This window comes from Paroedura picta, chromosome 8, assembly GCF_049243985.1.
Source record: "Paroedura picta isolate Pp20150507F chromosome 8, Ppicta_v3.0, whole genome shotgun sequence".
Lineage (NCBI taxonomy): Eukaryota > Metazoa > Chordata > Lepidosauria > Squamata > Gekkonidae > Paroedura > Paroedura picta.
This window is the reverse complement of record NC_135376.1, coordinates 71,982,955-72,004,499: the sequence shown is the minus strand read 5'-3', so window position 1 is coordinate 72,004,499 and position 21,545 is coordinate 71,982,955. Positions and strand designations below refer to the sequence as shown.

General features: G+C 41.7%; 1 protein-coding gene across 1 annotated transcript; it reads left to right on the top strand.

Moving 5' to 3' along the window:
- Positions 1-337: 337 nt before the first annotated feature.
- LOC143843770 (lipase member M-like) lies at positions 338-20,885 on the top strand. Its single transcript, XM_077350365.1, has 9 exons — positions 338-433; positions 5,131-5,248; positions 7,671-7,869; positions 9,239-9,348; positions 10,756-10,892; positions 11,788-11,934; positions 13,909-13,980; positions 16,137-16,202; positions 20,352-20,885. Exons 1-9 carry the CDS (start codon positions 338-340, stop codon positions 20,583-20,585), a joined length of 1,179 nt encoding a protein of 392 aa, XP_077206480.1. The 3' UTR covers positions 20,586-20,885.
- Positions 20,886-21,545: the final 660 nt, after the last annotated feature.

Below are 21,545 nucleotides of genomic sequence, written 5' to 3'. Positions count from 1 at the left end.
CAATGTGGGAGGAGAAAGGGCAGGCCCTGTCCGGGATAAAAACTCGGAGGGCCCAATCAGGGGCCATGAACCAGCTCTTGATTGGGCCCTCCAAGTGCTTGGCCCAGCCTCACCTGGCCTGGCGCTGAAGACCATGATCGTGTGGGGGGAGGGGTGGGGGAATATATAATTATATATAATGAGAAGAATAGAAATAAATTCAACACATGGCTTGCTGTTGAAATGTAAATGTCCTTAATCATCCCATGTCAATCCACCATCCAAATAATGAACATTTTCCGATGTTAGGTGGTGCATTACTTTTGAAACTACTGATGCTGTCTTACATAGGTCTAGAATGTGGCTGGCAGTGGCAGTGATACATTTAATCCAACAGGCTACATACACAGAACAATTTGGAAGACCCTTGAATCCTCAGACTTTCATGACCATTGTAAGTAATTCATTCCGGTGCATTTTGATACCAGATGTTGCGTCACTGTGATAATAAAGTTCTATGATGTCCTTTGGAACTGGGTTTCAAGAGCAGGTACTTTCACACCCTTCAACTTGAAGATACATTGCAGGGCGGGGGGCATCAATTAGCTTGGTGGGGGGAAACAGTGATTAAGGCATTGGAGTAGAAGCTATGACTCTGTGTTCAAATCCCTCTCTTGACAGAGTACACTGAGTGACCATGGGCCAACCACCTTCTCTTAATCTGAACTACTTTATAGGGTTGATGTGAGGCTAAAATAGATAAAGTATGGGTAACTGTGTGTGTATATACATACATACATACATACATACATACATACATACATACATATATATATATCACTATAAACAACTAGACCAGCAGTTCTCGACTGCTCTGATGCCGTGACCCCAACTGTGGCAGCGGGGTCAGTGGCGGTGGCGTGCAGGCGTGAGCACATGCGTGCATGTGTGCATGTTTGCGCAGGTGAACAACAGTTGGGGCAGAATGGAGATGGGAAGGAACTCAGAAGTTGAGCTGTACAATAAAAGAATGTAAAAATGTTAATTATTTATTATAGTGCACAATTAAAAACAGAATAAAAACTACATAACAACTATACAGAACTAACAGCACATAAAACCAAATGTGTTTTGACCCTAATGGGTCTTCCTCAGTAGTCAGAACTGTGACAATACACTCTATAAAAAGTATCTAAACTTTTTGGAGACCACCTCCTATGGCATAAGCTATTTTTTCTGACACACATGAGATACACTCTCAGCACAGAATTATATAATAGTGAAGAGTGGTGAGCCTAGGCATATGCCATAGGAGGTGATTTCCAAAAAGTCTAAAATTTACATATATTGATTGGAACCATAATTTACAGATCCCATTCAACCACTCAGCTACACTTTATAATGAGTTTAGATATTTTTTATAGAGTGTATTGTCTCAGTTCTAATCACTGAGGAAGACCCAATAGGGTCAAAACACGTTTGGTCTTATGTGTAGTTAGTTCTGTATAGTTTTTATGTAGTTTTTATTCTGTTTTTAATTGTGCACTATAATAAATAATTAACATGTTTACATTATTTTATTGTACAGCTCAACTTCTGAGTTCCTACCTGTAAAGGTTGGGCTGTGTTCCTTTTTTTGGTTTTGGTGGTGCAGCATGGAGATGGCCATTGCAATGGCTCTGCTGCTGCTGGCCGCCTGCCACCTGCTGCCGCTGCTGGCTACCGCCTGCCGCTGCCCGCCAGTGCCACCACCATGGTGGCAACCAACCTGGGGACCTCACAGAATGGTCCAGGCAACCCCAAATGGGGTCATGCCCCCTAGGGTGAGAACCACTGAACTAGGAGAAAGGATGGGATAAAGAGTAATAGGCAAGTCTGATATGCTTACTTTAACTTATACCTTTTCTACATATTTGAATTACTTAGGAGTCAAAGCAGCTCTGGAATAAATTGGGCCCCAATTGGAGGTTGACAAACCTGTTAACCCTGTCTGAACATTACGGCCCCTTTGTGCCTTATCTATAGTTACCAACCCCCAGGTAAGACCGGGAGATCCCCAGACAATACAATTGACCTCCAGGTTACAGAGATCACTTTCCCTGAAGAAAATTGATTTTTCCGAGAGTGATTCTGTGGCATTAAACCCTGACAAAGTCCCTCCCCCTGAGCCCATCCATTATCTGCCCCCAAATCTCCAGGAATATCTGAATCTAGACTTTGTAGCTTTTTCACAGATTATAAGAGAAGTCCGTTCATAGGGGTAATCAGCTTTTATGTTTCTGTGGGCACCTTTGGAATTCTGACACAAGATGATGGGCACAACCAGAAAACTGGCCGACAAAGCAGGTAGAGCCAGACATACAAAGAAGAAGCCCAAGTGAAGACAAAGAAGAGCTGGTTTTTACACACTACATTTCACTACCTATAAGAGTCTCAAAGCTGTTTACAATCACCTGAGCAACAATAAAGCTAGTGGTGGTGAGAGCATTCCAGTTGAACTATTCAAAATCTTAAAAGACGATGCAGTGAAAGTCCTACGCTCAATATGCCAGCAAATTTGGAAAACTCAACAGTGGCCACAGGATTGGAAAAGGTCAGTTTACATTTTAATCCCAAAAAAGGGCAATGCCAAAGAATGTTCAAACTACCGCACCATTGCATGCATTTCTCATGTTAGCAAAGTTATGCTCAAAATCCTACAAGCTAGGCTCCAGCAATATGTGGACCGAGAACTTCCAGAAGTACAGGCAGGATTTTAAAGAGGCAGAGGAACTAGAGATCAAATTGCCAACATACGCTGGATCATGGAGAAAGCTAGGGAGTTCCAGAAGAACATCTACTTCTGCTTCATTGACTATGCTAAAGCTTTTGATTGTGTGGACCAACAAATTGTGGCAAGTTCTTAAAGAGATGGGAATACCAGAGCATCTTACTTGTCTTTTGAGAAACCTACATGCAGGTCAAGAAGCAACAGTGAGAACTGGACATGGAATCACTGATTGGTTCAAAATTGAGAAAGGAGTTCGGCAAGGCTGTATACTGTCACCTTGCCTATTTAACTTGTATGCAGAGCACATCATGAGAAAGGTGGGGTTAGGTGAGTCACAAATTGGGATCAAGATTGCAGGGAGAAATATCAACAACCTCAGATATGCAGATGATACCACTCCAATGGCAGATAGCAAGGAGGAACTAAAGAGCCTTTTGATGCGGGTGAAGGAGAGAGTGCAAAAGCTGTCTTGAAACACAACATCAAGAAGACTAAGATCATGGAATCCGACCCTCTCAATTCCTGTCAGATAGATGGGGAAGAAATGGAGGTAGTGACAGATTTTATTTTCCTGGGCTCCAAGATCACTGCAGATGGGGACTGCAGCAAAGAAATTAAAAATGCTTGCTCCTGGGGAGGAAAGCTATGGCAAATCTAGACAGCATCCTAAAAAGCAGAGATATCACCCTGCCAACAAAAGTACATCTAGTCAAGGCTATGGTCTTCCCAGTTGCAATCTGTGGCTGTGAAAGCTGGATCATAAGGAAGGTTGAGTGTCAAAGAATTGAGGCTTTTGAACTCTGGTCCTGGTGAAGACTCTTGCGAGTCCCTTGGACTGCAAGGCGAACAAACCAGTCAGCCCTAGAGGAGATCATTCCTGACTGCTCCTTAGAAGGCCAGATCCTAAAGATGAAACTGAAATACTTTGGCCACCTCATGAGAAGGAAGGACTCCCTGGAGAAGAGCCTAATGCTGGGAGTGATTGAGGACAAAAGAAGAAGGGGAGGACAGAGAATGAGGTGCCTGGATGGAGTCACTGAAGGGTCGCGATGGGTCGGCCCTGGCTTTGCACCAAACAACAACAACAAGGAATATGTTTATGAAGACATGGCTGAATAGAAATGTAGCAATTCATTGAACTTGCATCAGCGGCATTACACATTGTGATGATCTCATCCCTGAGTCAATGTAAAAATTTGTGTCCTCCAGAACATGTGCAGGTAAGGATGAAGCTGTCTTGAAAATTCCATAGGAAAATCTATACCCCTAAATTTGATTTACAAATCACTTTTGGACCAAAACTAGACTGAAGGCACAAGAAAAATCAAGAGCTTGGTGATATGTGGCTTGCTGATGCCACTCTAGGTAAAACTATGTACTCACACAGTCACATTAATACATGCCGTTGCTTACCTGATATATTTGTTATCAGAAGGTTTGTGGGCCAGTAGGTGGGAGAGTATTGTTGCCACCAGGGGGTGGTTATAATCAGAGTTTTTAATGTTATGACTAGGGCTTTAGGATTGTTTTATGAGGATTTTATTGCGGGGGGATTTTTCCACTGTGAACCACTATGAGCCATTCAAGAGTGAGCAGTATAGATGTTGAAATATAAAATAAATATCCACCATGCAAGGGATGGAAGGCAGTGAGCGCCAAAATTTGGGCCTTCATGACCTTGCCTGAGGTTTATTTCTGCCAGGAGTAACCATATAGTTATCATATTCCCATAGTTCGTTTAGAAGAGGCAAGCACAGTTAAACAAACAAGTCACACACATCCCCCACGCTCAAGGATTTGGCTCCTGGTCAGGTGTGACTTCAAAACAGAACCTTTTCAATTATTTCTGCTATCTAAATTCCACTTTCCACACTGAAGCCCAAGGACGGGTACATAGTGCAAGTGCAATCATCTAATAAACAAACATTTTCAATAGGAGTAGGATGGCAGAAATCTGAAGTAAGGCAGAAGTACACAAAGCACATCACACATTAACATGGTGCATTAAAAATGCAAGCCATGCTATCACAGATGTAGAAATAGAATGCAGTGAGGGCAAGATGCAAACTAAGGTTGCTAGGAGTCCCCTGACAACTCACAGGAGTGGGGGGTGGGGGTGGGGGGTCTTATTTTTTCTGGACCAGTGAATTTCTGAATTCTTTTAATCTTAAACTGAAGGGGTGTTGATTCTAGATTGGTTTATTTGTTAATTTAAAGGTTTCATCTCTGTTATGAAGGTTTGGGGCCAGTTAAGTCCTTTAAAGATCTTCTTGGTCCTGGATATTTTACAATCACAAAACCTTGAACCCGTTTTTTCTGGCAATTGCCCAAACAAGGTAAAAGTAAAGATCTGAGGATTTTGTTTGTTTGTTTCTTTGCAGCCTGAAATTATCCAGTCCTGGTGTTATCCCAGCAAAGAGTATCACGTGCTAACCGATGATGGTTATTTCCTGCAATTAAACAGAATTCCTTATGGATTACACAGGGCTGGGAAGAAAGGTATTGGTTTAAAGTAATTCTAGTGTTTCAAACTTGATTGAGGGTGTGGGTCACTATCCTCCTTGCAGTTTTAGCCATGAGAAAGGGATCCAGCCGGATTCACCTGCACACCATCTCTGGTGCTGTGTCTTTGCCGATGAAAAGCTAGGGGAGAATGGAAAGAACAGAGGTGCAGAGCTAGCTACAATAATGAAGAAAGGGGCATTACCTTTTGTATGTGACCTTCCTTCACTTTCCTTTCTTCTTATGATTTTGTGTCACAGGACAGCTGCATTGGCATGGAATTCCCATTCAGAGCTGATCCTTCTAAAAGGGGTCCCATTTTCTGAAATAAAATTCACCAGTGGAAACACCATTTTAGTCTGCTGCATTTCCAGATCTATTAATCTTAGCTATGTACAACTCAAGCTGTTGCTGCTTCCTTGGTTTATTTAACAAGGCCAGGACCCAATGAGGGGGGGGGGGGTTGACCTGGAGTGACCTTCCCCTGATATTGCCTCCTGGCTCTGAGATTCAAATGTTTAGTGCCTCTGGATGTTGAGGTTCCCTTCTGTCACATGGCCATTAGCCATGGACAGACTTATTCTCCTTGAATCTACTTAATACCCTTTTAAAGCTGTTTATTCCTGAGGCCATCACTATATTCTATGGCACAAAATCCCATGTTTTAATCACTCTATGTATAGTAATTGTTCCTTTTGTTTGTTCTGAACCTACTGCTCATCAGCTTCCTTGGATACCCTTGAGGCCTAATACTTTCGGAAAGGGTGTATAAATTCTCTTTGTCAACTCCCTACACCCAATGCATCATTTTAAAAATATCTGTCCCCCCCCCCCCCCGAGTCACATCTTTACTAAACTAAAATGTACCCATCTTTTCACCCTGTCCTCATACAAAAGGTGCTTGAACTCCCCTAATCATCTTGCTTGTCATCCTCCATACTTTTTCCAAGCTCTGCAGTGTCCTTTTGGTGATATGATTGACCAGAACTGAACATAGGATTCCAAATGAAACCATATCATAGGGGCATTATTATCAGTTAGGCATGTGTGATTCGATCTGGATGAAAAGTACTCGACTCAGTCTTGATTTTGGCACAAATTGATCAAATTCAGTCTGAATTGCCATTTCCCGATAACTTTGAAATGGCCCAACAACCTTGCTCGAATTGCAGAATTGAGATTCGAGCAAGTGACTGTTTAAACTTTAAAGGGAAAGAGAAAGGGGAATAAGTTCACCTTTTTTCCTTTCCTGTGTTCTGGGTGAGAGTAGGGGTTTAAGGTAAAGGCACCTAACTTGCAGCATAGCTGCAGGAGCCTCTCCTCAAAAGAACACCCAAGTTGCAAAAAGATTGGACTAGATCTCCATTATCTCCTATGGTCTATTCTCACTATTGGAAATAATGAAGGTTAAATGGGAACTGGATTGCCGATGAGGCTAGAGCACAGTGTGTATGACAGGGCTCTGTCCCTCTGCTTGGAGAAGCAAGGGGGTAAGCTGACAGGTCCCCTGGGGAACATCATTGGGAGACTGGAGGGGCTTACCATGAGATCTCACTGAGCCCCACGGAGGAGGAGATAGGCAGAATGAGCTGCAGCCTGCTTGGACAGTGGTGAAATGGCCAGACACTTGGGGAATGGGGAGGCCAAACTCCAAAGTGGCAGGAATGGTGAGCTAACAGTTACACGGTGACAGGCAACCCCATGGAAAGGAGAGAGGACACAAGCCATCTAATGGCAGCAGACAGAGAGAGGCAACACAAATTTGACAGAATACAGAATACTCAGGGAAAGAAGCAAGCCAAGAACATCCAAAAGGTCTGAAAGGCAGAGCTTGGTTCATTCAGAGGACACTATACCCTCACCTGCTGGAAGGAAGAAAGTGGCTGGCAGATCTGAGTGATGGTAGAACCAGTAGGAAATGCTGAGACAATTCTTGCATATGTTCATACAGAGAAAGGCAGTCCTTTAAATGTGGAAATTGGTTTGCATCCAGCTGAAGTCATTATTGCTGATGGAAGAACTTCTCCATCCTTGAGTTGGGTTGTGGTATCTGTGAATTACATTTGGGAATGGTGTTTTAACAGCAGGAGCCTTAAATTTCTTCCTTTTGAGTTCCCAAACTCACTTACTGGATAGCACCTGCTTCTTTGGAAGAGGTCTTTCTATCTTTCCTCTTCCCATCTCCCACTATTTCATCCTAAATATGTTAGTGATTCCAAGGCACTGCCATAGGATGAAATAGGTTAATGATGTCATTCACACAAATTTAGGTTTTGAATAAAGGAATTTTGAATTTCAGGGACAATGTTAGTCACAGAAAATCACTGCAGGTCATCTTCTTGTCTGAGAAATGTAAATAAAAGTATTGAGAGAGACACTTTCCTCAGATTGTTTCATGCTCCCATTCTGTCTTTTCCAGGACATAACCCAGCTGTGCTACTGGTAGCTGGTGTGATTTCTGACAGTAAATGTTGGGTTGTAAATCTTCCCAACAACAGTATAGGATTTGCCCTAGCAGATGCTGGTTATGATGTTTGGATGCTAAATTGCAGAGGGACCACCTGGTCTAGAAGACACCAGAATTTGTCAATTGAGCAAGAAGAATTTTGGGATTTCAGGTGAGTTTGGAAAACAGTCTGTAGGTTGAATAGATTGCAGTCTTCTTTCTGGCAGCCAAGGCAGTTTTACATTATCTTCAAATGGGTAGCTGAGTTGGTCAGAAGCAACAGAGTGGAGCCCATTGAAAGGGGCTGCAGTTTGTTTCAATGGGGTTTGCGGAGTCAAAAACTGTTTAGGTTCACAAACCAGCTTCCTGGTTTGGTTCATGGTTTAGTCTGTGATTTTATGAATTGAACCACATTTTCCAGGTTCATGTCCATACCTCCTAGTCTTCCTGTTCATTGCCTGCCAGCCCACTAAGGACTGGCAGGAGATCTTTTTTTCTCAGTGGAATTTCACTGGAACTGCAGCATCATTTCTGGAAGATACTCAGAAGTGCCATCACCAGAGTGACCTCAATGTGTCTCTCTAAGACTCTGGTAAAACTCTATGATAAAACAATTGATTTTTTCCTAATACTAAAGTTTTGCATTGATGTTTCACTAGCGGTATGAAGTCACCTCCAGGTACTAGTCGGAAGTGGCTTTTGCACCATTGCTATGGTGCTATGGCACCATTGCTATTGCCACCCAGACTGGCATTTGCAGCCTCCTCTCATACTGTTGCCATCCCTCTCTCAAGCCCTGCTCTCCTGACCTAGGCCTGCAGTGGTAACATGCATGGCAATAGGATATATGGCTTTTTCGGGGCTGTCACCTTGGCATGTGAATGCCTTCCCCCCTTGAGGCTTGCTTGGTGCTAGGCCAAAACACTGCTTTTTACCCAGACTTTTAACAAAGGAGTATCATCTTTTTAGCTGAATTATGGTCCTCATATCAATGTTGAATTATGAATATAATTTTAGACTGCTTTTTTGGGTGCTTTTACCAAGGAAGATGCTGCAGGGATTGGCAATGGCAAAGCACCTCTGCTTTTCGTTTGTCTTGAGAGCCCCTTGCTGGGGTCACCAAGTCAGTTGTGACTTGATAGTGCCTGGGTTGGTTTTAGTAGTGGTTTTGATTAGTAAAAATGGGATTATATTGTTTTATAATGTTGCTATTATGATTTACTTTTATTATTAGTTTAGCCTGTTACTGTTTCGAGTAGGTCTGGAGAAGTGGCATGCAACATACTCTCCTTTTTTTCTTTTTCTTTTTTTGCAATATATTGAAAGCATTAATTCATTTTGTGGACTTGTGCTCCAAAAAGCAGCCAAACTTATTTCTTTCTTGAGCCAGTTTTGCAGTTTGAGAAGTCCTTGGAATAGGTTAGAAACTTTAGATTTTTCTTTTAAGTCCAATTACTAATGAGAGACTACTGAGATGTTAGTGAAAAGACCAGAAAAGTACAAGTCATTTCAGCTGTCATTTTTGCACACCTGTGTTACAGTTTTCATGAAATAGGGATTTATGACATTCCAGCAGCGATGAAATTTATCTTAACGAAAACGAAGCAGAAGGCATTATATTATATTGGCCATTCCCAGGGTGCCACATTGGGTAAGTTGAAAGGAATCTAATGAAATGGGTTTCATATTCTATGCTTAACATCCTAGTGTGTTAAATCCTGCCATTTAAGAAATTATGGAAAAGAAAAATAAAGCTTATGCTCAAAAAAGGTCGAAAGTGACCAACTTCTGGCTGTGTTTGTGGAAATATCTCTAAATTATACCTGCTGTCTGGATGGTGAAGATCAGTTTCCCTGGAGAAAATGGTTGGTATGGAGGACAGATTTCATGACATTATACCTTCTCCTTCCCAAAATCCTTCCCAGGTTCTGCCCTGACAATCCCCAGGAATTTCCCAATTCAGATATGGCAAGGAGCTGATTATAAAATAGGAAGGTTTAAGTTTTGAGACTATCTCTCATAAGAGATTTCCTATTGATGGAGGTTCCAATTCATCTTTCTGAAATACTGTGTAGGAATTGCAGTTTGAAAGGATTGAGCTACAATTAATCTAAAATGGAATTTTCCAAGGACTAGTACTTCATGTAGGCAAACATACAAAGTTATCCAGAAATAGATTTGGGAACATGAAGCCAACACCAATAATTAGCCTGTATGAAATTTTACAGCAGGCTGTTGCATGTCTGCTGAATATTATAGTAGGAGAAAAATGGGGGAAACAAAATGGCATCCATTGACAGCCCCTTGACTTCCTGCTATTTATAAAACTATTTTTTTTTAAAAAGCAAACCTGTTGTCCAGGTGGTATGCTTAGGACAGGTTAAGCATAGGATAGTACTCAGTTGCCGACCTCCAGATAGGCTAATTAAAGAATTCAATCCTTAGAATAAATATAGGCCTAGCAATTAAAGACGACACAAATATCTAATAATTAAACCCCAATGATCTAATCTACATGAAGCAATACAAATAGTAGCATGAACACAGTAATACAGTTACATAAAAAGTGATAAACATAGAAACACTGCTCTCAATAGACAATAATTCCTAGTCCCATACAGGGAATCAATATAAGTAGAAGAGAATCAATCTGAATAGCATACATGTGCTAAAATACTCAGAACATGAATTTTCACTGTAGTACAGATTCTTGAACATAACGCTTGCATTATAGCTTCATATAGCTTTGTGGTGGAACTGAAGCATTCTATTCAATCTGTTTGGCATCCACATGGTGACAGACATCCCAGGTATTACATCTATTTTGAGTTTCTTTTTCTGTCAGCCACCGAGAAGCCAAATAGAAATGTGCTATTCCCAATGTTCTTGAACCTTGCACCAGAAAAATATTAAAGCAGGCTCACCAGTCTCAGCAAGCCAAAGCATACATAGCCAGTCTCGACTGGTTACCATGCTTTAATATTATTCTCATGAGGTAGCCATTGTAAAAAATCATTTTTGTAAACACAAAATCATTAAAGGCTTTTCTCTCTTGCAGGTCTGATTGCCTTGTCACTCATACCAGAACTTGTTCCAAAGGTCAAGCTCTTAATGCTCCTTGTTCCTACCTGCACAATGGTGGATACAACAAGTGTTGTTAAGTTCTTTCTGTTAATTCCTGATGGTTTCAAAAGGGTAGGCATTTCTAATTTCCCCCCTACCATTCTATTTTCCCCCTTATACAAGTGCCCTATCCCAGTGATAGTATTGTGGTTCATTTGGGTGGGGTAAAAGAATGATTCAGAAGATGACACTTGTTCAACCCCAGATTAATACACTTACCAGTAGCCCTTCATGCACCAGAGGATATCTTAACGATGCACAAGGACCCTGAATAGATTTGGACTTTCTCTTCTCTTTCATTTTACTGGCAAGAGGTAGGAGAAATCAGAAAATATTAGTATAAGAATGTTAGAATAAGAATTAGTATAAGAATGGGAAGGTGTGGACAGTGGTGACCTCTATAGACACTGTTGTATGGGGGTGGGGATAGGAGGTCCAGTGCCCCTCCAAAGCAGCTGTTTTCTTCAGGAGAACTGATGCCTTCCTTCACTTCTCCCTTCCCTCCCCCCTCTTTCTTTGTCTCTTTAACTCTTTGTTTTACTGCCTCTTTCTCTCTCTTTCATCCTCTCTTTCTCTCTTTCACCCCCCTGAAGGCTTCCAGGCCCCCACCTGGAATTTGGCAACCTAGCTGGCTGCATATGGAGGAGTCTGGAATCACACCCAGCTCTTGAGATTAGAGTCTGCGACTCTTTAACCGGTTCACCACACTGGATCTCAAGATTGAGCGAGGAGCAGGAGGGCCAGAACCCAGGAAGGTCACAGTGCAGGTATATGTGTTAGCACCCATAGTATTCCTGGGTGCAATAGGCTTTGCCCCTAGGTAGTATAGGAATGTTGGGAATCACAGAGTTTAATGCAGCCACGGACTCACCAATCAAGTATAAGGACATCAATGTAACAGGAAAAGACCACTTACTAATAAACACAGATGAGTAAATAGAATAACATTATGCTTTTTATTTTACAGTTTATATTTGGCAAGAAAGAATTTCGTGCAATCTCTAGGAATATGAGAGCTCTGGATGCTAAGCTCTGCACCTTTCCAGTATTAGACAAAATATGTCTCTCTATAATGTCCATGTGTTTTGGAAATAACGAGAAGAATATCAATTCGGTAGGTGGATTTATTCTGTATATTTTAACTTATTTCTTTATTAATTAAAACCGTTACACCCCATCTTTCCTTGTGATTCAAGGCAATGTGAAAGTAGAAACAAGCAGAAGATTAAAAAGAAATGTTAGTTTCAGTTCTATTACAATTACCATGTGAATCCATGTGAATTCTATTACAATTACCATGTAAATGGTAGCATCTAAATATCATTAGGCACAGCTGTTTTGCTGCACTGTAGCTCAGTCACAAGTTGATGATTTTATATAGACAATCCAATTCAGTTTCAAATGATAGCTATACTACAATGAGAGCCCAGTATCCAATGATCTGTTCTCGTGGCTATAAGATACAACAGTGGCAATGGAAGAATTGCAATCTGAGCTGTAAGAAAAGAAATGTAAGTTACCATTTTCATAGGGCTCATATAAGCATCTCCTTAAGAATGGGGGAACATATTGCTGGGTACTCATCTGTATCTACTTCAGCATGCTTCCATATGTTCCTGGATCCAGAAATGTGTATACCTTCATTGATACCAGACATTGGTGTGTACTCCAAACATATTATTTCATTCATTTCTGTCAGTCAGTAACCTTTTATTGGCATAAAATATGTATTGTTGTTGTTTGGTGCGAAGTCGTGACCGACCCATCGCAACCCCATGGACAATGATCCTCCAGGCCTTCCTGTCCTCTACCATTCCCCGGAGTCCATTTACGTTTGCACCCACTGCTTCAGTGACTCCATCCAGCCACCTCATTCTCTGTCGTCCCCTTCTTCTTTTGCCCTCGATCGCTCCCAGCATTAGGCTCTTCTCCAGGGAGTCCTTCTTTCTCATGAGGTGGCCAAAGTATTTGAGTTTCATCTTCAGGATCTGGCCTTCTAAGGAGCAGTCAGGGCTGATCTCCTCTAGGACTGACCGGTTTGTTCACCTTGCAGTCCAAGGGACTCGCAAGAGTCTTCTCCAGCACCAGCGTTCAAAAGTCTCAATTCTTTGACACTCGGTCTTCCTTATGGTCCAACTTTCGCAGCCATACATTGCAACTGGGAATACCATAGCCTTGACTAAACGCACTTTTGTTGGCAGGGTGATGTCTCTGCTTTTTAGGATGCTGTCTAGATTTGCCATAGCTTTCCTCCCCAGGAGCAAGCGTTTTTTAATTTCTTTGCTGCAGTCTCCATCTGCAGTGATCTTGGAGCCCAGGAAAATAAAATCTGTCACTATCTCCATTTCTTCTGTGAGGTCCCTGCCATTTTGGTCCCTTATCATACCCATCCTTGTATGAAACGTTTTCTTCATATCTCCAATTTTCTTAAAAAGATCTCTGGTCCTCCCCATTCTATTGATTTCTTCTATTTGTTTGCACTGTTCATTTAAGAAGGCATTCTTATCTCTTCTAGCTTTTCTCTGGAATTCTGCATTCAATTGGGTGTATCTTTCTCTTTCTCCCTTGCCTTTCATTTCCCTACTCTCATTAGCTATTTGTAAAGCTTCTTCAGACAGCCTTTTTGATTTCTTGCATTTCTTTTTCTTTGGAATGGTTTTAGTTGCTACCTCTTGTACAGTGTTGCGAACCTCCGTCCATAGTTCTTCAGGCACTCTGTCTATCAGATCTAATTCCTTAAATCTATTTGTCACCTCTACTGTATATTCGTCGGGGATATGATTTAGTTCATACCTGAGTGGCCTAGTGCTTTTCCCTACTTTCTTCAATTTAAGCCTAAATTTTGCAACAAGAAGCTGATGATCTGAACCACAATCAGTTCCTGGTCTTGTTTTTATTGACTGTATAGAACTTAAAATATGTATAAGACATATAAAAATAGGGTGTAAAATTTCAACAAAATAATAAAATAGGCCATGGGGTTACATAACCAAACAGATCTTCAAATGATTAAATAAACTATAAAAGATAAAATACAAGAGAGAGCTGTCGAAAACAAGCCCACCACATTTCTCGTTTTCTTTCCCAGAGTCGAATGGATGTCTATGCTGGAATGTTTCCTGAGTATACGTCAGTAAAAACAATACTTCACTGGAGCCAGGTAAAGTTAACTAACTCTTTTCTACTGGTTAAAATGACTGAATATTCAATGTCTGTCTATGGGTTTGATGCTGCAGAGCATTTCCATGAATGTGATTTTTAACAGCCAAGTGCAAGTTAATTGCTTCCCTCCTCCTTCTGCAGCCCAAAATATCTCCTGAAATGCCATTCTTAGGAGTGCACAGTGCTCCAAGACCAACACTGGAGAGGCATTGTGGTCTGCAGAGGGAAAAGTCACGTTCCACCAACATAAATCCTTCTGCCATTGCAAATGTCCCATGCAATCCAGGCCAATGTGTATGAATGTTCTTGATTTGATGCCAAGATTTTTATTCCACCTGCTGAAAAGTGGTTTTCAAAACTCAAACATGGTTTTCTTTAATTTTTTGCAAATTTAGGTGGTGCAATTTTCCAAAAAGCACTGTAACGAATTTCATGGGGAATTTCACTTCTATAATTCATATTATCTAAAATTCATATAATTACATGCCAAAGATATGTTGTAATTTCAGATATATAGTTCTCCTGTATCTCACAATTATGAACAGATTTGCTCCCTACCATAATGAGCATGAATGTACTGCAAGCCTGTTGATGGAGTAGCGAAGACTACTTTAGGACTTTATATGAGGCATCAGAGGTTCTCATGTCATCAGAAATGGTCAGGTGCATTAAAGTTCGTTTGTTAGATTTCATAGAACACTCTCAGTTTTCAGATAAAGTTATTGAATGGTATAGACTAGCGATCCCCAACCTGTGGGCCACGGACCACATGTGGTCCTTCGACTAATTGGAGGTGGGCCCCGAAGGACGCCTTCTCCCCCCCCCCCCCCGGCCCTTTACAACACACTTTGGGTGTCATTGTCTCCCATCACTCCCAGATGGGACTATCTCGTTGCAGAGAAACAAGCTCAGGGTTCCCATTGATTTATCATTGTCATGAGTTAAAATTTCCATGAAAATAAAATGTTCCTTATGTTCATTGTTGTGGCGTGTCTGTATCTTATTTTGAAGGGATGTTTAAACATTGCCATAGCGATCAGAGAGTGTTAGGGCAGTGGTTGAGAGTAGAGGAGTAAACTACCCCCCCCACTGGGCCTCAGTAAAAGGTGTTGAGTGGTCCCCGGTGAGTGGTCCCCGGTGAGTGGTCCCCGGCGTTGAGTGGTCCCCGGTGATAAAAAGGTTGGGGACCACTGGTATAGACCAAGGGTAGTCAACCTGTGGTCCTCCAGATGTTCATGGACTACCATTCCCATGAGCCCCTGCCAGCAAATGCTGGAGGACCAGCAAATGCTGGAGGACCACAGGTTGACTAGACCATGAATACACCCTCAAAATGAACAAGCACCCCACTTACTATATGAGACACAGGAACACTTCATATCATCAACATTTCAAAAACTGTCACAGAGGCAGCTGTGAACATAACCAAGTAGTAGTGGGATCAGCTGAAAGACATGTGAGGAAACACAAATTTTACTGAATTTATAATAATCACCCTTTTGAGTACAGAAGAGGAAAGAGCTTCTCCAGCTTCGATATTAAAGATCTCAGATAAGAGCTTAAAAAAAAACTAGGATTCTAGTTAAAACAACAATTTAAAATAATCACTTTGGGATCCAATATTTTATGTCGTTATTTTATGAATATGATATAATTGCTATGTTATGAATTGTTATATTTTAAAATTATTAAAATATCAACCATTTTGGGCCTGGAGAGCTCCTGGAATTACAACTGATCTTCAGCCTAGAGAGATCAGTTTCATTGGAGAAAATAGCTGCTTTGGAGGGTAGACTCTACAGCAGGGGTAGTCAAACTGTGGCCCTCCAGATGTCCATGGACTACAATTCCCATGACAGCAGTCACTGACAGGGGCTCATGGGAATTGTAGTCCATGGACATCTGGAGGGCCGCAGTTTGACTACCCCTGCACAAAATAATAACCTCACACTGATTCTTCCTTTCCCCTCCTGAGAATCCACTCCAGATTCTACTTCCAAAATTTTGAGAATTTAGGAGATTTCACACCACTACCACCAAGGTCCTCATACTTCTAGGACTATCACTTTCTGAAGCTGGCAAACCAATCAGTCTTCCAAAATGTTGAGAATTTACCAGATTTCTCATTTATGCTCTTTCTCCTCCTTCTTTTAGGTGGCTAGATCAGGAGAATTTAAATATTTTGATTATGGCGATAAGAACAAAGCTGTATATAATATGGTAAGCAAAAGGTGCTTTGTGCTTCTTTTTAATTCACTTTCAGTCATTTCTCCCATTCTTTTATAAAATGGTCATATTCCTGCATCCTTAATGCACCTTCTACTTATTTTGACCTTTTTCTTCAAAAATTAATTATGATTATAGATCTTATTGCTGTATTTAGAATCCTTTCTCTTTTGTTATGCTGCTTCTTAAAATGTGGGCTCTTAAGTAAATAGTCATCCTCTGAGGTACTGTGATCCAAACTGGCATACATGTGAAGAACCCCTTTGCTTGCACAGAGCAAAAACTTGCATTTTGGGTCCTCCAATAGTTGAGACCTAGCCAGTAGTGAATAAAGGTAAAGATCCAGACCAAAACTTGAAAGAACGAGCAGGAATAAGCTTCTTAAACAGGAAATATTTTTATTTGAGTAAACAGAAAGGAGACCAGATTGAGTCAAATAATTTGTCGAGCTAAAATGGAATTACAGAAACAAAAATCACGATGGGTAACTGTGTTAGTTTGTAGCAGTAGAAATAAAAGACTCAAGTAGCACCCTAAAGACTTAACAAAATTTGCGGCAGGGTATGAGCTTTCATAGAGCCTCTTGTGGCGCAGAGTGGTAAGGCAGCCGTCTGACAGCTTTGCCCATGAGGCTGGGAGTTCAATCCCAGCATCCGGCTCAAGGTTGACTCAGCCTTCCATCCTTCTGAGGTCGGTAAAATGAGTACCCAGCTTGCTGGGGGGTAAATGGTAATGACTGGGGAAGGCACTGGCAAACCACCCCGTATTGAGTCTGCCAAGAAAACGCTAGAGGGCGTCACCCCAAGGGTCAGACATGACTCGGTGCTAGCACAGGGGATACCTTTACCTTTACCTTTATGAGCTTTCATGAGTCATTACTTGGTTCTTTGGAAAAGAAAAAAGATAATGAAAGATACAACACAAAACATTTATCTAGAAAAATATCTAGAGCATAAAATGAAAAGGGAGGAACAAAATATATAAGCATGATCCTGAAGTGAAGAAGGGGTTTTTGTCCTCAATGGCAACAAGCCGCATCAGGTGAAGAAATTGACTGGGTTGCAGAAGGAAACACAGAGACAATTCAAAAAGTGAAAAACTAACCTCCTGCCTCAGGGAACAGGTGGTAATCAGGGAGTAGCAGTAGTTCTAGCCAATCCAGGAGGTGGGCCTAGGTCTATTTGCCCTGGCTTCACCCAAAGATCTGGCAGAATAGCTCCATTTTACAGGCTCCGCAGAACTGAGGAAGCCACGACAGGGCCCTCAGCTCTACCAGGAGGTAATTCCACCAGGTGGGAGGCATGACCAAAAAGGCCCTGGCCCATTTCAAGGCCAGGCATACCCCTCGTGGGCCATGGATCACCAACAAGTTTTCACCTGTAGAGTGAAAAGCCCTGCAGGGGTCAGAGGAAAGTAGGTGGCCCTGCAGATATGTGGGGTCCAAACCGCAGATGGTCTTAAAGGTCAATACCAACATCTTGAACCTGATATGGGCTGAAACTGGTAACCATCAAGTTGCACTAGACTGGCTGGATATGGGCCCTCCATGGTGTACCTGTGAGGACCCTAGCAGCTGCATTTCGCACCAGCTACAATTTCCAAGTCAAGGCCAAGGGAAGGCCAGCATAGAGTGAAATATAGAACTCAATCCTGTCTGTTGCTTGGATCACTGTGGCCAATTGAGCTGTGAACAGATAGGGGGCTAGTAGCCTTGCCTGGTGAAGATGGGAAAATGCTAGGCAGACTACCCTTGTGAGAGCCAGTTTGGTGTAGTGGTTAGGAGTGTGAACTTCTAATCTGGCATGCCAGTTTCGATTCTGCACTCCCGCACATGCAGCCAGCTGGGTGACCTTGGGCTCGCCACGGCACTGATAAAACTGTTCTGTGATATCAGGGCTCTCTCGGCCTCACCCACCTCACAGGGTGTCTGTTGTGGGGAGAAGAAAGGGAAGGTGAATGTAAGCCACTTTGAGCCTCGTTCGGGTAGAGAAAAGCGGCATATAAGAACCAAGTCTTCTTCTTCTTTTTCTGATCTGGGCCTCCACTGATAGGTAAGCATCCAGAATCATGCCCAAGTTCCTGGCTTCAGGTGAGATGGTGAATTGCACCCTGGCCAGGGTGGGCAATTGTGCTTCCTGATCATTCCTTCGTAACTGGCCACCGGACCTCTATCTTGGAGAGGTTGAGTTTTAAGTGACTCTGCTTTAACCATCCATATACGACTTCAGGGAGCCTTCTATCTGCTGGTCACTCATTTTGAGCAGCCATGACAGACAGGGATCAAGGGGGCAAGTGGTAGCCCTGACCTTCCTTAGCAGCTTATCCACTTCAGCCAAAAAGAGCCAACTGAAGCCATCAAATGTTGTCCTCCCCAGACAGCCATGGCACTTCAACTTCTCATTCTGTATGAAGCATGGCAGGTAGGTCCCAGCAGAGTGACAAGACTTTATCTGCAAAAAAGCTCGCTAATGCCTCACAACCTAAAGTTTTGACATCCCTCCTCAAGATCAAACTACCCTAAACAATTGCACCAGGCAAGAGCTTACAGATGTGATTTCAGTGGTGAAAACTCCCTTTTTTCTGCCTTCACCACAAACTTCATAAGCATGTGGTAGGATGTTTTTGCAGCTTTGTCATGAGTCTTCCCCCATACTCACTCTAGCTGTCTCACCTAGGAGCAACCTTGTCAATGGCAGCAGACAGTGGGACTGCCAGTCCTTCCATCAGTGCTGCCAGTGAGTTGCCTGGAGGCATTAGGTCCATCAAATTGCTACCTCTCCCCCCATACCATGGGGCCAAGACTGGTGGAGGACCAAGAACCCAGGCAGGGTCAGATCTTTCAGGGAAACTGTCTTGCCCTCCCACATCCATGTCTTGGTCACACATGCCAGGTCTGCCTCCAACCAGGTCTGCAGGGTGGCGGATTTGTTGATCAACCTTGCATTATACAGGAACAGTGTTGGCTCCACCCTTACCTTTCTGGGGATGGGTTAGAAGGACAGTGAGCATAACTGTATCTTACTGCCCTTCTCTTGTCCAACCTCCTCTCACTTGTAGGCACACTTTGAAAAGTACATGTTTACAGAAAAGGGGAAGACAAACCATACCAACAATGGGGGTCCCCAGGGGGTCATGGCTTCAGGGTCATCAGGAATTCAAGTATTATAAAGTATAAAATATAAAGCTGTCAGATTTTCAGGTGCAAAGTTTCATATTCAGTTATAATCAGCTAATCAGTTATAATAAATGGCATCAGCATCTCTGTAGCAAGGATACCAGGCACTGCAGTAAATATGTGTATGTTAGAACAGGTGTAAAAAAACTTCCAAGGACTGAAAGTACATTGCTGCCTGGATACATTCAAAACACACCAGGCCAGGAACAGACAACATTGCCTGGAGAAGTCTGTTTTGATTGGTGCAAAAACCTAGGTTACCTCAAATGGAAGTTATTTCAGACAAGGGCCTACACTTAGTTACTCCAAGCAGGAGACTGTTCCAGGATCCAAAAGACATCAGAACTGAAACACATTATTAGTACATTGTTTTGTACATAAGCAATATAAAAAAGGAAGAAAAAAGAAACAGTGGCATTTGATGAGATAAGCCTGAGTGTGATGACCAGAATTGATATTTGACTTCTGGGTTGCTTGATAAAAGATACTCAATTACTACTTGTGAATCATGCAGATTATAAAGTATTTTCCTCCTTTCCTTGTTTTGGTTTTAAGCTTCTTAGACTTGACATATCATTATTTGTTAGGTTATCATTAGATTTAGACCTCTTTTAGTGATTTTTGTCTTCTCTGATTCCACTGCTCTGGTACAGAGTTGACCATCCTGAAATAACTAGTGAAATTATAAAATGTAACTCAGGAATACAATCGTCTTATTGAATCCTTTTTTTTTTTTTTTTTTTTTTTTTTGCTGATTACTGATCTGGGAGAGATTCAGATTCAGAGATTGAAAGAAAAATAGGTGGAACAATGGCAAAAAAAAAAAAAGATTTCCCAGAAAAGATTTTCCTCATTCAAGAGATTTTCAGATGTTAATAAATGAACTGTTCTTTTTTCCAAAGAAAATAATACATAATGAACTGATCACCAATGCTCCTTTTCATTTTTAAAAATCTTTTCATCAACAGACCACTCCTCCATTTTACAAATTGGAAGATATGACTGTGCCAACAGCTGTGTGGACTGGCGAACACGACAGAATCACTGATTTAAAAAATACCAAACTGCTGCTCTCTCAAATCACTCACTTAGTTTTCCATAAGCATATTCCCAAATGGCAACATGCAGACTTTGTTATAGGCCTTGACGCTCCAGAGTACTTATACCCGGATATGTTTTGGTTGATGGAGCAGTACAAATAAAGCCTTACTTAATAGGAGGTATAAATCACATATATTTCACCCTAAATAGAGATATGATCAAAACATTTGCTTCAGTGTACAATATCTGCAGAGTTCCTGATCTCTTCTGTAAATTATATATGTTTTTCGTTTGTATTGCTCATTACCAATTTTCATCTAGTTGGTTGAAGCAGAACTATGGCTAGAAGATTTAACAGAAATAGAAAATACTTTGTTATCACAACAAGTTAGGACCCAGGGTGGCCAACTCTAGATTGGGAAATTCCTAGAGATTTGGAGGCAGTGCCTGGGGAGGGAAGAGGGGGAAAAACCTCAACAGAGACATGATATCATCTAGGATTTCTGTTTTCATAACCTGTTCTACTATAATTAAATCTGTAACCTGTATAGTATTTTTCTGTCAGAAGATTTTCATTCACTCAGTTTCCATATTCTACTTCCCTCACCATCCCAAGCTAATGAACCCTGAGCTTTGCATCCATTCAAGCAACTTCTACCTGGAAAAAATTATTGACAATTTGGTTGGTAGGGAAGAATAAGCATGCGGTGTAGTGCCTCAATAATCACAGTAATCATGAATTAAAGAGTAACAGATTTTGAGACCAGTTTAGACTACATCTTGCCCACCTTTGGATCCTGCTCTCAGTTCTTATGAAATGCCTGTTGTGGTCCACTGGGTCTACCATATTTTCTATTGCTCTGTAGGCAGCCCATAGAATCATAGAATCATAGAGTTAGAAGGGTCATCCAGGGTCATCTATTAGTGAAGATAGACTTATAGATGCACAATGCAGGAACTCACAACTACCTGCCTACCCACAGTGACCCCAATTTCATGCCCTAATGATCCCCTCCACCAAAAATCTTCAGAATCTAGGTTGGCTTGGAGGAAATTCACCTAGCATCCCATAGTGGTGATCAGCAGTTCCCTGGGTATGCAAGGAAGTGCCACAAGAGATA

Coding starts and splice junctions, on each gene's coding strand:
- LOC143843770 (XM_077350365.1), top strand. CDS start 338: ATGTGGCTGGCAGTGGCAGTGATACATTTAATCCAACAGGCTACATAC. Junction 10,893..11,787: donor TTCCTGATGGTTTCAAAAGG/GTAGGCATTTCT, acceptor TTTATTTTACAG/TTTATATTTGGCAAGAAAGA. Junction 13,981..16,136: donor CAATACTTCACTGGAGCCAG/GTAAAGTTAACT, acceptor TCCTTCTTTTAG/GTGGCTAGATCAGGAGAATT.